Consider the following 14769-nt stretch of genomic DNA (forward strand, 5'->3'; position numbering starts at 1 on the left):
TCAGACTGAAATCAGTAAAATACTTGAGGTAAAAGCTACTTTGCAACCAAGTAATGCATGCCCTTCCAAACAAGAAGTTAAAGTCCAGCTGTTTCTTTCCCCTATTTCACCCAGTGCTTATCTAGCAAGCATGTTCTAGAGGCTGTCTCCAAGCTTGCAACTGCTACTTTCAATCTTAATAAGGAATACTGGGGCAACGGTGGAAGGGTCTCCTACTTGTAGGAGTAAATAGTTTTCAGATAACCTGCTACTAGCTGACACAACACTGAAGAATAACTACTTTGATCTACTGACTTTTATTGTTGACCTCTGTGTATGCTTCACTTATCTAGAATGGAGATGCCTCATCTACTGATCAAGCTGATAAGAAACTGGTATGTTGCTACTCAGGCTTGTGCCCATGTTTGAGACTCAAGTATAGAAATTCAGTGTAATGTAGTAGTTACTTGATGTACATGGTCTCTACTAAACTGGGCTAGAAGTGCGGGGGGGGAATTTCTCTAACACTACTTAGCCTGGTGTTAAGCAGCAACTTTTAGTACCAAATCTAACCTCTAACACTGCGCTTTTTTTTTTTTTTTTTTTTTTTTTCTTTAAGGGTGTTGACCAGATGGACTTGTTTGGTGATATGTCTACACCTCCTGATGTGAGCAGTCCCACAGTAAGTCATATCTTGTGAGATGATGAAACAAACCAAGATAAGGCTTTTAGCTTGTGGAACTGAGACCTCCCCATTCTATATACTCAAATGGTTCATGGCAAGCAAGTGATTGCATGCTAGACTAGGCAAATACTACTTGATTGTGCCCAACTAACTTCTTGCAGAAGAACCAAAGGCTGATCCACTGTTTATGATGACTATAGAAACAAAGGTGATACTAATCATTAATTAATTCTGATGCACTTTAGCTGGGCAACTGGATGTGTTGGTACTGCCTAAATTGCCATGGGGTACTCCCTGCAGAAGTTGGGCAAAGATGTCATCTGAAAAAGAGTTAGCTTCTACTGTCAAATTTGATCCATTGAGCAAAACTTACTACCTGCTTAAAGTAACCTGATCTGCTCATTGACATATCAACTTGGAAGTGCTTCTTACTGTTCACTGCCCAACAAAATTCCATCAGCCTCTTAAGGGTTTAACTTTTAGTTTCTAAAGCAAGTGTCTTAAGACTGAAGCTTATGGCTAGTTGCACAAATATCTAAGATGAGTGGATGGTTAGAAATGTTACACTAGTAGTATAGCTTATTTGGGGTTCTCTTGGGGGGGGGCAGGGAGGGTTGTGCTTAAAAGGTCCTTGGCTACATGCCTGCCACAATATTTGAACCTGCTACTGCAACTTCAACATGCTAATATTGCAGATGTCAAAGATCAATGTGCATTTGGGAATATTAAATGCAGCAATAGCTGGCTGAACTGCAGCTGTATACCTAGGCTAGGGACAAAAAACTTGCAGACTAGCCACTTTCAAGATGTCCAGTTTGATCATATGCTAATGTGCTGGAAACTATTACAAATTTAAACCAAAGCCACTTTTTTTTTTTTTAAGATTAACCTGGATTGATGTAGTAGCAGACAACCAGTTCTAATCTAACCCAGTTCAATTGAGTTAACTGGGATCTGGGACAAATTCAATCTCCCAGGATGCTTTGCACCTCTTGCATACCCCCTCACCTCACCTCAGCAGAATAGCCTTGACCCAAGCTGCTCCAGCTGAGCTGAGAGGCATGCTTTTGCATGCCTAGCTTCTGGCCTGTCCCACTGCAGGCATGTTTCTGGCATCAGCAAGTAAATACACATCCACTCTTTACTGGTTCAACCTACAGCTTGGACTAACCTGCAAAGACTGAATCAATTTGGCTTTGGGCTTCTTGACTGCTTGGACAATAACAGCTGTTCATGAAGCTTTTCCACTCAATAGGAGGGCTCTAAACATGTAGGTCTTCCTTTGGGTGGGGTTTCTTTTGTCTTGTTAGTATTTCATTGGTGGGAATCTAATGGATTTTTATCACTCCTGCACAAGTTTTTAACCATCAACTTTCCAGGTATTTCTGAGCTTGCATCTTTCTACTGCTGCTGGAGAATGAGCTGTTTAAGAACTGTAGGCATATCTGCTGAATTTGATAATGGCACTCTAGAGGTGTGTGGGGGTAGGGATTCCACTTAAGTATCTTTAACAACTTCTCCATCTCCTTGGTCAAAATAAGGAGTTCTGATTGCTGATGTATACTAATGCTGTCCCTCAAGCCCACAATGGCTGCCTGCCTTCATACTAAAATATAAAACTAGTTTATATTGGCAGCATTCTTGGATGTTGCAGCACTAATGTCACATTCCAACAGTACTGTTGCAATGTAACTAAAAATTGGTGCCCTAGTCTCTCCTCTGGGAGAACTCAGTCCAAGAGACCTCCTACAGACTACTGCTGGAATGAGGCAATATAAAAACAGGGCAGTCTGTAGGCAGGTAGATAACTGCCTCTTCTGGGTGTAACATTGCTTTCATACAAATATATGAAACTTCAGAGCAATATAGTAGAAGTAGCATTGCACAGCTAAGGAACCAGGCTTTTTCTGGGGGTGTAATTAAGTGACCTAAGCTCTAAAATTGTATGTCCTGATGGCCTTGTACAAGACATGCAACAAATGAGGTATTCTATACTCCTGGAATAAGGGTTTCAAGCTTGATAACTGCTAGAAAATTTTAATAGGTTGGACAATTTAAACAGCACAAAATTAATATAAAACAGATTGCCTTGGTCTCTAGTTCACATTTTAACATCTAGATTGTTTTAATATCAGACTCCAAGCCAAATGTATTCATTGTTTATGATGCAGCAAGGGATATAAAACAATCTTGAACTAACTTTCCTCTTTCTTTCCAAACTAATAGGAAACTAAAGAGATCCTGTTAGTAGATCTTGAATCTGAAATTGAGAGCAGTAAAACTTGTATAAAAGAGGAGGATCTCTTCTTGAATGGCATCGCATCTCTTCCACGACCAAAGCCACAGCCATCTTTCTTGCCTGAAAGCTCTTTCTCTACCAATCTCAGCTTCTTTCCTACACCTACTCCAGATCCTTTTCGTGATGATCCATTTGCACAAACAGACAAATCTGCACAGCCTGCATTTGATTCTTCTCTAAAGCCTGCAGATCAGAAGAAGGAAAGTCTGAGTGGCTTGACTGTTCCAGTGGGGAATGGTGATATTGACTATTTTGGTAAACAGTTTGACCAGATTTCTAATAGACCTGGCAAACAGGAAATGCAGACAAGCCAGTGGCTTTTTGAGAGTAAGCAGCCTGCAGCAAGAACACCAAATGGGGTACCAGAGAGAGAACAGAATGGCTTTCTTGCCAAATCTCCAGTAACTCTGTTGGCAGAAAGCCATGTCAAGGGAGTATCCCTTCACAATGGAGTAAAGCTGGACTCTGAAAGCAACATCCAGCTTATGTCACATGACTCAATAACAATAAGCCCACCTCCACAAAGTACCAAGCCAGGAAGAGGGAGGAGGCCTGCCAAGGTGAACCATTTTCAAACTTCTAATAGTGAAGTGCATGCTGCTCTTGGAAAGTCTGGGTGAAGGAAGCTTTCCTCTTTCTTGATGTGTTCTGTTAACAGTAGCTAAAATGCCTCACAGCACAAATGGAAACCTTAATTCTATTCTACCTAGCTACCCATACTAACCCTTCTGCTGTCATGCTGCTTTCTGATATGTCTAATTACTAAACATACCCTGTCTTTCTCTTTTTAATGCTGCCATACTTCACTAATTGTGGTAAGTGGTGTATGTAAGCTCAACTGAAGTAAAAGCTACAAAAGTAATCTAGAACACTCCATCAAAAGTACTGCCAGATAATTATTCCTTGACAGCACCTGAAGCCCTCCTACCAAAAACCTTGCTTTCTCAACAAAATTACAGTATCTCCTAAGTCTCTCTTTCTTTTTTTTTATATATATATATTAGTACCTGTGTACTAAAATTTGAAGACGTTGCGTGCCTCCTATTCAAGCTAATTCAAAGCATGTACTCTGCCAACTTATGGTCTAAATTTATGACGGTGTCTTTGTTTCTAAAGTTATTTTGACTCGCTACATGCGTTTGTGCTTAGAAGTGTGCATTAAGTTGATAGAACTCCAAATACTGTGTTTTGGGGGGGTTTTTTGTTTTGTTTGGGGTTTTTTTAACTCGTCTCTACAGGGTGCCTGGGTGAATCTCTCCGTGTCCAGCATACCTACTTCATACACTGCCAGTGCCTGGGCTCTAAAGCAAACAAGGCCTAATCTTTCCTCTTTCCCTGACCCATAAGACTCCATTATCCTTGGTGAACAGACTGACATGCCACGCCCCCCCCCCCCCCCCCCCCAATTCCATGCAGGACAGATGGGGAGGCAGGCTGTAAGCCATGCCATCTTCTTGGCTGGGAAGATGTATGTTAAGTCTCTGAGCCTGGAATTCCTAGAGTTGGAGCCCACCAACCCATCGGCTTGGCTTTTGGGGGAGAGGGGGCAGGGCAGACTGTGTGGAATGTTTGCTACTAAAGGAAGCAGCAGTCACAAGTATTTCTGAGTTGGCATTTCTTTCTGATCAAAGAATGCGATTTCCTTCAACTGAAGGAACTGTTACCTACCACCACTTTTAAAATGGGAGTATAACTAACCTCTGTCTCACTTCTAGACTGCAGCAAGTGACTTGTTTGGCTCAGATCTCTTTGCCCCTACTGCTACAGAGAGCCTAGGCTTGACTTCAGCAGCACAACCTGCCCCTGTGCAAACCAGCCCACTGGACCTCTTCAAAGCTAGTCCTACCACAGCACCTCCCATGACTGGTCTAGGTAGGTTGGGGGGTTTTTTGTTTTTTTTTGTTTTTGTTTTTTTTTAAACCATTATGGCTTTTTGCCACCAGAATGCTTGAGTTCAGTCATTCTAGCTTCTGTTCTTGCAGCATTCATCTCTCTCACTCAACATGCATATTTTTTGGGGTAGGTTTTATTTTGTTTAAAGCTATAGTTTGGGAGATAAAAATCAGATGATCATCCACTACTTTTTTTTTTTTTTTTAGTTCTAGTTTGTCTTGCACATAGTGACCAACTGTCCTATAAGCCATACATGCTAAGATTGGGTGTAGCATTTGGCAATTATATTGATAATACCATCTTCAGGGAAGGAAATGCAAGAGTGAAGTGCTTGATGCAGTCAAAGTGGTCAGTTCAGCTATTGTAACTAACAACTCCTTTCTGCTATAAAGTAACGTTTTGGAGGCCTTGGCAGTATAGCTGCCAAATTCCACTAGCGACTGACCAAGGTGTAGAGATGGCTGCCACTGACTTCAGGCAGACCAATTTGCCAGCCCCAGGCTGGTGCTTTTAGGCACTCAAATGGTGTCTGCCCCAGCCAGCCCTTCCTAATATTGACTGCTGTGAAGATGTTCAGTGTCATACTGTTAATCTTCCATGTGCCAAGATGATGGAATTCCACTAGCTAGTTGCCAGTCAAAGTAACTTGCAAGCTCTAAGCAAAACCTTTTTGCCCACAGGAAGAACTTAGTTTGCAAGTTTGCTCACCATCTAGAATCCTTAAGGAATTGCTTCAGGGTTCTGCCACCCTAGTTCTCAAAAAATTCTAAGGAACTAGCTGCATAGCTTTCCTTTGTAAAATTAATATACACCATCTGTTGGCCCTAGCAATTGGGCTAGTGCCAAACTATTGTAATACTTTGGTACTGTAAAGAACTTGCAAAGCCAGTACATCAATATAGCTGGGCCCTCTAACTTTCATCCATTTAGATCATTAAATACCTTGGCCTGCTGCCTCTGTTCACCTCTGCATGAACAAGTACCAAACCTTTGGAAGACTTTGTTTACAGCAATAAATAAATAAATGAGAGCTCTAGGGTATAGCTCTTGTCCTTAGCTTGGCTGTGGATCTGGGACATGACTTCAATCCCTAGCTGAGCTATCACATCTTGCAGAGCTATATGGGATGGAAAGCTGAGACCTTGAGACTAATGTTGATTTTTGGGAGGGCCAAAAGCATAGTCTGTCTTTGCATACCACCCTAGAATGGAGTTGTCCTTAATGTATGTCACACTTCCTTCTCTTCCATACCCAAAAGTCTTCTGAAGCTGGGGAAAGGGTTGGGAGCCAGCTGTGTGTGGAGTAAAGCTTCTTGTTCACTTTTTTTGTGGGGGGTTTTAATACCTTTGTGCAAAAAAAAAAAAAAAAAAAGTCCACAGAGTCTTTGTAGCTAAGACTTAAGATTACTGAGATGCATTGAACTTGGCATTCATGCCCCAGGAGGAGAGATGGCTTGCACAACTAGGTCAGGGATGAGGAATGAGCCTAAAATGAAAAGGTCAGGTAAAACTTAGCTACCCAATGTAGTAAAGCTGTATGAATTGTGATGTGTAACTAAATAACCAGGTATTGAGACAATAGCCTTGAAGTAGATGGCATCCAAATATTGCATGCTATGCAAAACATATAAAGCTTATGAACTCTCTTCTAGTCTCCTGAGGGACAGAATCTAAGAAACAGGAGCTGAGCAAGTCTGTACTTGTTTTGAGCAGCTGGAGGGGGGGGTGGGAAACAGGGGACCCAATTTGAGTACTTCTTCAGCCAAAATAGACTTAATACAGGGCAACTTGAATTGGCAGGTGGCCAACCAGCCCAGCTGCTGTTTTTAAACCATATTTCTTCCATACTACACAAGTTCTTGGCTTGACTTCTCTTTTTTTCCTGCTGCCCCCCCCCCCCCCCCCGATGCTAGGGGGGGGAGCAGCTTCCTTCTAGTGAGGATGAGCACAATTACTAGTCTCAGCTGGGAGGGCCTTAAGTCTCTGAAGGCACTAATGGCCCACCTTAACAGAAAACACAGTTCTTGCGATTGAACCCTGGCAAACATTGATCCTTCTGGACCATGATGTATGCATGAAGTCCCCCAGACCCTCTTAATACATATGCTTAGGCAGGAGTATGGAGAAGTGAAGGCTACCCAGACCTTCCATTCCTTCCTTCAGGCTACTGAGCTGAGATCTAAAGGCCAAACTGAGTCCAGACATTTTTGTTCCTCTGTGGTTTACAGTTGTATAAGCATCTTGGGATCAAACCCAGGTCTCCTTTGTGGCAGATGAGGATTCTACCACTGAACCACAGGGGACTCTGCAAGGAACCTTTTTAAAATGTATTCATGACCAATGGCTTGAAGCATGTCCAAACCTGCTTTAAGCTGCTTAACTCCTCTTAAGCTGTACTCTGACTGTTCATATTTTAAAGGCAAACTTGTCCAGCATCTCTCAAGACAAGCCCTTAGTATTAAAAGTTCCATTTCTACATGATCAGGTGGAGACCACAGTACAGGAAGCATTAGGTAAGTCAAAGAATGCCTCTGTAACAAGCTCTTGCTTGAGCAGACACTTATGTAAAAGCACTACAGAACCAGGTTGGTCAAACACTAAAGTACATTCATTGTGTATATTGCCTAGTGACATGCATAGCAAGCCTGCACTTTTTTTTTTTTTTAATGCAGATCAAATTTTTCTCATTTAAGGATAAGGACTATTGGAGGGATGGAACTCTGAAATTTTCCTATATTAATGTCTATGTAGTAAAGGGGAAAAGTGATGGACAGTTTCTGTGTAACTGCTCCATTTCAGGTACCTTGCCAGTAACTTCAGTATCACCATGGAGTACTCAGTCATCTGTCTTCAGTCAGGCTGCATCAGTATTTCCTGCATCAGTAATGGGTGCCCAGCCTACAGGCTTTGCCCAGCCACTTAACTTTGGTACTCAGCCTGCATCCTTTCCAGCCCCAGCACCTGCTCAGTCGGCTGGTCTCTGGGGTCAGCCAGCACGCGTCTCTCCTACTGCTTGGGCACAACCATCCACCATTACCAATCCTTTCCAGAGCACCATATTCCCTCCTACCACACTACCTGCTCAGTCATCTATCCCAGCTACTAGCCCTCCACAGCCACCACCTAGAACTGCACCTCAAAAGGAGGCTTCCAAGAAGGAAAGTGATGCATTCACTGCATTGGACCCTCTTGGAGATAAAGAAATGAAGGATGTAAAAGAAATGTTCAAAGACTTCCAGCTGTCAAAACCACCTGCAGTACCAGCAAGGAGGGGAGAGCAGCAAAGTCTACCAGGTACTACTTGAAGTTTCTTGTGTGCTTTTTACTAGCAAATTTGGGCATTCCTAAAGACTACAGATTATGACCCTGAAGTTAACATATTTTATACTAAAGTGACTGACTAGTAAATTCCTTCTTAATGTACTACACCCCAAGTAACTAGGCTTTTTAGGGGGTGGGGAAGGGAACCACTAATAGGGTTAATAGATCCCCCTGTACAAAGATTGCTTGCTCTGCAGTGGATCCTGTATAAGATATTGACTTTTTATTATTGCTGCTGTCCCTCCCCACTTTCCCTCAAACTAAAGTATGATCTAGGTCAATGCTTCTCAAGCTATCTGTGGTGGACTAGCAATTTTTTTTCAGTGGGCCAGGGACTAGTGCCCAGTTCTGCCAGTGGCAGCAACTACATGTAACAGTGCTACACAAATGCACAACTGGCTGTTTGTTTTCTTTCCTCACCTTGCATGACATGACATCACCTGGAGTGTTGGAACATACGAACTGTGGCGCTATGACATACCAATGTTATGCTTCTTAAAATATATATTTTTTTCTTTCCTGGCAACTTGCTACAGACCAGCACAGGTCTGTGGACCACTGCTTTGCTTTGAGAAGTACTGATCTAGGCCATCCTATGCTAGCTTGGTAAGCGGCTAAATGCTGCCATCTAGCATCCAAGTGGAGTTGGTCCACTTGACTAGGGCTCAAACCCATGCTAAACTTGCTGTTTTTGTCCAACTATGAATAATTGGATTTAAGAGCCAAGAGTCCAACCAACATCAACTTTGGCTCTTTAATGGCCCACCCCCCCCAGGACATAGTTGTCTATGACTGCGTAGACTGAGCACAAGAGGCTCTATATGTACTTCTAACTTACTGGGTTTTCTTCTCCTGCAGAACCATCAAAACCTGCTCCTAGACAAAGCACTCTGCCAGATAATGGCCTGTTTGACAGCCCATTTAAAACTGATCCTTTCAGTGCCCCTTCAAAACCCTCTGTAAGTACTGGGGAGCAGTGTGCCTGCTTTAGACTCTCTTGAAGTCCACTGTATCTGGACTTCAGCTGCTGTTGCTCCATTTAGTTCTGCAATTTCCAAGAAGTTGTCATAATGGAGGGTCCAGAAACTCTGTTCTTCCAGGTCTAACTTAAGAACATGGTTACCTGAATTGGTTCATCTTGGCTTTAAGTCGTGCTTTCCCTCTTTCCCCTATCTGTACAGGGGCTGGCCAGCTAACTCCCTTTCTATTTGTTCACCTTTCCTCTTTGGGCTCTTCTCTTTTTTTTTTGGCAAAAAAAAAAAAAAAAAACTGCAAAAGCCTGAATCAATGCTTACAAACTGTTCAACCCCGGCTCTGCAGAAAGGTTAGAAAATCAGATGTGTAGCTCCTGTCCTTGACAAATGAGGCTCCAGCTCTAAATATCCTTAAGGAAAGGAAATAGCCTGACAACATGCCTCATCTAGAACATAAGACTTGAAACCCTGTATAGAAACTCTGGAACATCTCCAATTCCAGCTTAACTAGCTGAAGACTAAAGTTTCACTATTGTAAGTGCAATTTGGTTAAGTCCAAACTAACATGTATTAGACAAGCGACCTTCCCAATAAGAGATGATGCCCTCTCTCAGGTCTTGGTTTATCTTAGTCCTAATATAGCTTTCACTTTGCTAGTTTAAGTTGATTCTTGTCTAAACCTGACCATATGGTAAGTGCACAAAAAAGCTTAAGTTGCTTTGATTAGCACACATTCTAGACACTGCATATTTAGCTAGTAGTGTAAAGATGCAATCTGAAAATAGCTTTTCAACATGTGTAGCTTTATTGGGGGTATGTTTCTGTCTTTAGACGGCACCTGACCAACCATCAACTTCTGATCCATTTGGTGATCCTTTTGGAAATCCATTTGCATAAATTTTGGTAAGTGACCAAACTAATCAGTATGGTGGTTTTATGGAGAATAAAACAAACTTATTCTTCTTCCCATGACTGAAGAGAAATTTTGGAACAGCCCCAGGCTGTCTTGAGCCTATTGGTGGTTGACCCTTTGGGGGGGGGGGCAAGAGGGGGAAAGGAATTGGAAAGGAGGAACACTAGCATACTAACAAGGCTTTAAGGTACAAGAGCAGGGTAAGGTGTAGTTGGAGGTTTTTTCATTTTTTTGTTTGTTTGTTTGTTTTTGTTTTGGTTTTTTTATTTTTTGGTTGTTTTTTGGTGTGTGGTTTTTTTTGTTTGTTTAGAGGAGCTTTTGGGGCACTAGCTCTAATGGAGTAACTCTGCTTTTAAGTAGAAGATTCACCACTTCAGTAACTAATAATAGTAGAACTTCATTTAACATTCTGTACTAACTGTGGGAAGTAGTTATGGCATGTGGCAAGACCTTAATCCTCCCTTTTTAGAATAGGGAAATTTTTCACCTTAAGAATTGAGTGCTGGATGGTTAATTTTAAAACTTCTTCCTAGATGAGTTTCATTCCAATTGCTTTGGTTAGAACTTCTATTTAGAAGTCCATTGACAAGAAAAGAATTCAAATAGTAATGAGTTTTGCTGTACACTAATGAAGATTTAATTTAGTCAATAGTTTACTTGGCTATACTAAATGTGCTTGAATAATATTTGTTCAAATAAGCATTTATCTCAAGTGGTCCATCTCTAAGTAAACCTATTTACAGAATGCATAATATTGTTGAGTAGTGTCTTGAAGAAGGAACTTAATTCTAGAATCTCTACAACAAAGAGGAAGTGCCAGTACTGTAGCCAATTCATGTCTAAGAAGACATGTGCACTAACTCATATTGGACCATCTCCTGAAGTTCATAGTTTTTTTTGGGGTCTGTTTGTTGTGGAGGGGCTATGTTCTTGTTGTGTGGTTTGTTCGTTGTTGGGTGTTTTTGTTTGTTTTTACTTCGTGCCAAAGCTTGTTTAACTCAGGCCTGAGAAGCAGGTAAGACAACTGAGTTACTTATGGGAGTTCAGCCACATGCAAATGAGCCCAATTCATTTCTAACCTCCACATTCCGAAGTAGCTTGTCTACTGGTAAGGTAGTTACCAGAACTTAAAGTTTAACTTAAAAATAAAAAATTGGAGCTCCACTTCAAGAATATCTTAAACACACACAGGATCACTTGGCTATTGACTTCTTAGCAAGGTCAAGTGGCAACTTCCCAATAAGTAGAGTAGCAAGCTTACTTATTATAAGATGTCTAGAAAATGCAAAAACTTAACACTACTACATCTGCACTCTAACATGGGGCCAATTGCTTTCCTTCTAAGAAGGGAAGAAAAATAAAATTTAAGCATAACCTGTAATCTCTCTACAAAGCTACATGTTTTTTCTGGTTCTCGGTTTGTCTAGCAGTAGTTGAAGGCTGCTTTTTAAGCTGTTTAGATGATTCCTAACTTTTTTTTTCTTTTTCTTCACTTGACCAGAAACCCAGGCATAACCAACAAAGAACAAACAAATTGGATACCCTGACACTACTGTCTACTTGTTTCTTTTTTTTTTTTTTTTTTTTTGCATTGGCTGCCTAGATCAACTGATGTTCATCCAGTGTTGCATCTTTCTACTCGGCAAACTGAAATAACCTGCAGTTAACAGCATCCAATGTAAAGCGGAGAAATGTCCACATTTTTATGCTGGAGATGCAAATCTTAAGTTTCTGGATGCAAATTTTCTATAGCCTTTATAGTTCTTCCTTTTGGGAGAAACAGACAAGTCATGTGAACACATCTTGCTATTTCTAAATCTAGTCACTTACAAAGATGGTAGCACTGACTATAATGAACTGAACACAAAGTTGAAGATGAATTATTCTCTCCAGGCAGGGGAAGGGATTACTAGCTTAAGTTCTGCATCACTTGAGTCTTTCCTACTCTACCTGATGGGATCACTTGCTCCTCCTTTCTTTAAACCATTCACTTGCCTCTGTCTTGGAACTTATCCCTCACACTTTAAAATAGACATAATCCAGACAGAAGTACAACTAGTGGTGAAATGTGGCGCTCTCTCTTATGCTACTTTGGTGTGCATCTTTATTGTTTCAAGTAGGCAGTAAAAAATCCTGCCTGCCAATTTCTCCTGGCAACTCCACCATTCTGTGTTTCTCCTTTGTAATTTAAGGGACTAAATTCTACACAGCAGCAGAACTTTTGAAAAAAGCAATAATTGTAAAGGAGAAACTGAATACACAACTTAGCTTGTCACAACTCTAAGCAGCTAAGTCTGAAGAGAGGGCCATGGATTTAAATCCCAGGTTTAAATCTGGAATGTAACATGTACTTAAGACAACTTTGGTTCTAACACCTTGGTGCTACAAGGGTCTTTCAGGGAAACAAATCAATGAAGATGCTGGATTCTTCTTAATTGGCTGGCAGATAGATGGAGAATGGAACAAGCAGATAAGCTTTTGTTTGGGTTTTTTCCTCTTTGGTGAATGTACCTGATGGTTTGAACTTGAATCAAGTGCTTTGTCACACATTGACATGGCACAGCTCCTCCAGTATGTTGGAAGGCAAAATGACGACAATCTTACTGATTTTTATGACTTCCATGCCTTGGTTTAATGTAAATTTGAGGTACCACTTCCAGTGATTTATAGGAGATATGGTCATCCCTATTTAAACAAGGCAGTGCCTTTTTGTAAAAATCTGTACTAACAGATTTAATAGCTAAATTGGTCATGATAACCTTGGGTCTAATCCAGACAATAGTTATAACTGATCAATGTCTTGTTGGTTTTTCTATCTGAAATGGGGGCAGGGGGGACACAAACTTGAAATATTATTATGCTTCTGTAATTAATAATAAAAGCAGATAATTAATCATACTTAACTGGACAGAACTAGAAAATCAACTTGAAGGCTCTTTTTTAGTGACCAATTCAGCCAGTCATTCAACTTTTTTCTGTACATAAACTTTCCTTGTGCACTTTCTGCAATGAAGAAAAAAAAAAAAAAGCCTGTCTCAAACTGGAAATGTATGGATGTTACACTGTCTATATAAACTGTAGTTTCCCAAGAAATGTTACCTATTGACATTAAAAGATGCAGCTCTTGAAAGCAAGTGGAGAAAGTTGTTGTGTAGTATTTGTTTGTTCACTTGGTTGGGTTTTTAATTTTTTTCCAAGTCCTGAAATGTGCAAGCCACCTTCTTGCTACACAGCATGTTTGAAATGTATTGATCACAATTATATGTTAATGTAGTAGCTCTGACTTCCAAACTAGCCACTAGACTGAATCTCTTTAATGGTCTGTATATGACCTAAATCAGACTGACAGTCCAAACAAGCATGCACATGCAGTCTGCAGCAGCACCACACTCTGGTCTGCAGTACCACATGTGGATGTTTCCTTGTGCTGTTAACTTGCAGCATGGGGTGAGGGGTTGTTGTTTGTTTGTTTGGTTTTTTTTTGTTTGTTTGTTTGTTTGGTTTTTTTTTAAGAGGGGGTAGCTTTCTGTTCATGTGGTGGGGTCTGTGGGTCCTTGGTTCTGACACTGGGATCTCCCAGTGTTTTGGGGGGGGAACCCATGCTAGAAAAAAGTGGGGCAGGGTATGTGGTAGCAGCATGTACTGTCTGAAGCCAGAGACTAGCCAGCCAGTAGAACACTTTCTGCCTACTGGCCCAGCTCCCTGCTGCTGGATCACTGCTGCAGCCCCCAGGTAAGATGGTTGGGGTCAGCCCAGGAGCTGACCCCAGCCTGCCCTACCCCAGCTGGTTGCTCTGGCATCTAGCAAGGTGCCCATGTCCATGACAAATGCCTATGCACAAGTAGCAGGTGTCAAACTTAAGTGAAGGGAATCCATTTGTACCCCTCCTGCCTTGTAGCAGTCTACAGTTTAAGTAGGGTTTTTCTTCCTCAAATGAATTGAGGTGAATTGACCCACTTGAATGGAATAAACTGGGGGCATGTCTGTAGGAGGGGGTTTTTTGTATACTTGATTTAACTGTTTGTCTAGACATTTCTGTAGCAAAAAGATTGTAAAGCTTCATTAATAGCATAAATATAAGTCACTAACCTAGTTGCAAAAGAAATATTCAATATAAAAGTTGGAATAAGTGTCAAGTGGTAGGCTAACTAATGCCCTTCTGGAGGGTGAAGTCATTCCCATGATCGAGTTACGAAGTAATGCACATCATGCAGTAGTTTTAGACAATGACTGTTCTAGACATCTTTTTTTTTTTTTTCATATAAAGAAGCATCTTAACTTGGTGTTGTGACATTTGTTTGGTGTGTGTGTGGTTTTTTTTTTTGTTTTTTTTTTTTTTTTTAAACAAGATTCTGGATCAACTTATTGGGGGAAATGTAATATCTAAAGTGAGACTAGCTAAAGTGCACCCAAAGCTAGAAATGGCAAAAGTTAATTGTAGCTTTATAGGCAGACAAGGTTCCTTGGGTGAATCTGGTATCTTTTTATTAGACCAACCCAAATAGCTGGAGAATAACTTATTAAGCAAGCTTTCAGGCTCAAATAATTGGAAAATAATTATTTGGGTTGGTCTAATAAAAGATATCAGATTCACCCAAGGAACCTTGTCTGCTTATGTCCTTAGACCAACACAGCTACAACCTTGTAACTTTATATACACTCAGTACTATTAGGCCTATTACCATATTACTTGTTCTACAGCCAGG

General features: G+C 40.9%; 1 protein-coding gene across 4 annotated transcripts in view; it reads left to right on the forward strand.

The window, feature by feature from the left end:
* The window catches only part of DAB2 (DAB adaptor protein 2), a 32730-nt gene extending 19533 nt beyond the window's left edge, over positions 1-13197 (forward strand). For 2 of the 4 annotated variants that reach the window (XM_019496085.2, XM_019496084.2), the window contains 8 exons: positions 333-374; positions 599-661; positions 2891-3523; positions 4679-4835; positions 7655-8149; positions 9035-9135; positions 9982-10053; positions 11565-13197. In XM_019496085.2, coding sequence (XP_019351630.1) covers positions 333-374; positions 599-661; positions 2891-3523; positions 4679-4835; positions 7655-8149; positions 9035-9135; positions 9982-10047 — 1557 coding nt within the window. In that variant the 3' untranslated portion in view covers positions 10048-10053; positions 11565-13197. The remainder of the gene's footprint in view (positions 1-332; positions 375-598; positions 662-2890; positions 3524-4678; positions 4836-7654; positions 8150-9034; positions 9136-9981; positions 10054-11564) is intronic. The other 2 variants (XR_009461154.1, XM_019496086.2) reach the window with 2 other exon arrangements.
* The last annotated feature ends 1572 nt before the right edge of the window (positions 13198-14769 follow it).

Source organism: Alligator mississippiensis, chromosome 3 (genome assembly GCF_030867095.1).
Source record: "Alligator mississippiensis isolate rAllMis1 chromosome 3, rAllMis1, whole genome shotgun sequence".
Classification (NCBI taxonomy): domain Eukaryota; kingdom Metazoa; phylum Chordata; order Crocodylia; family Alligatoridae; genus Alligator; species Alligator mississippiensis.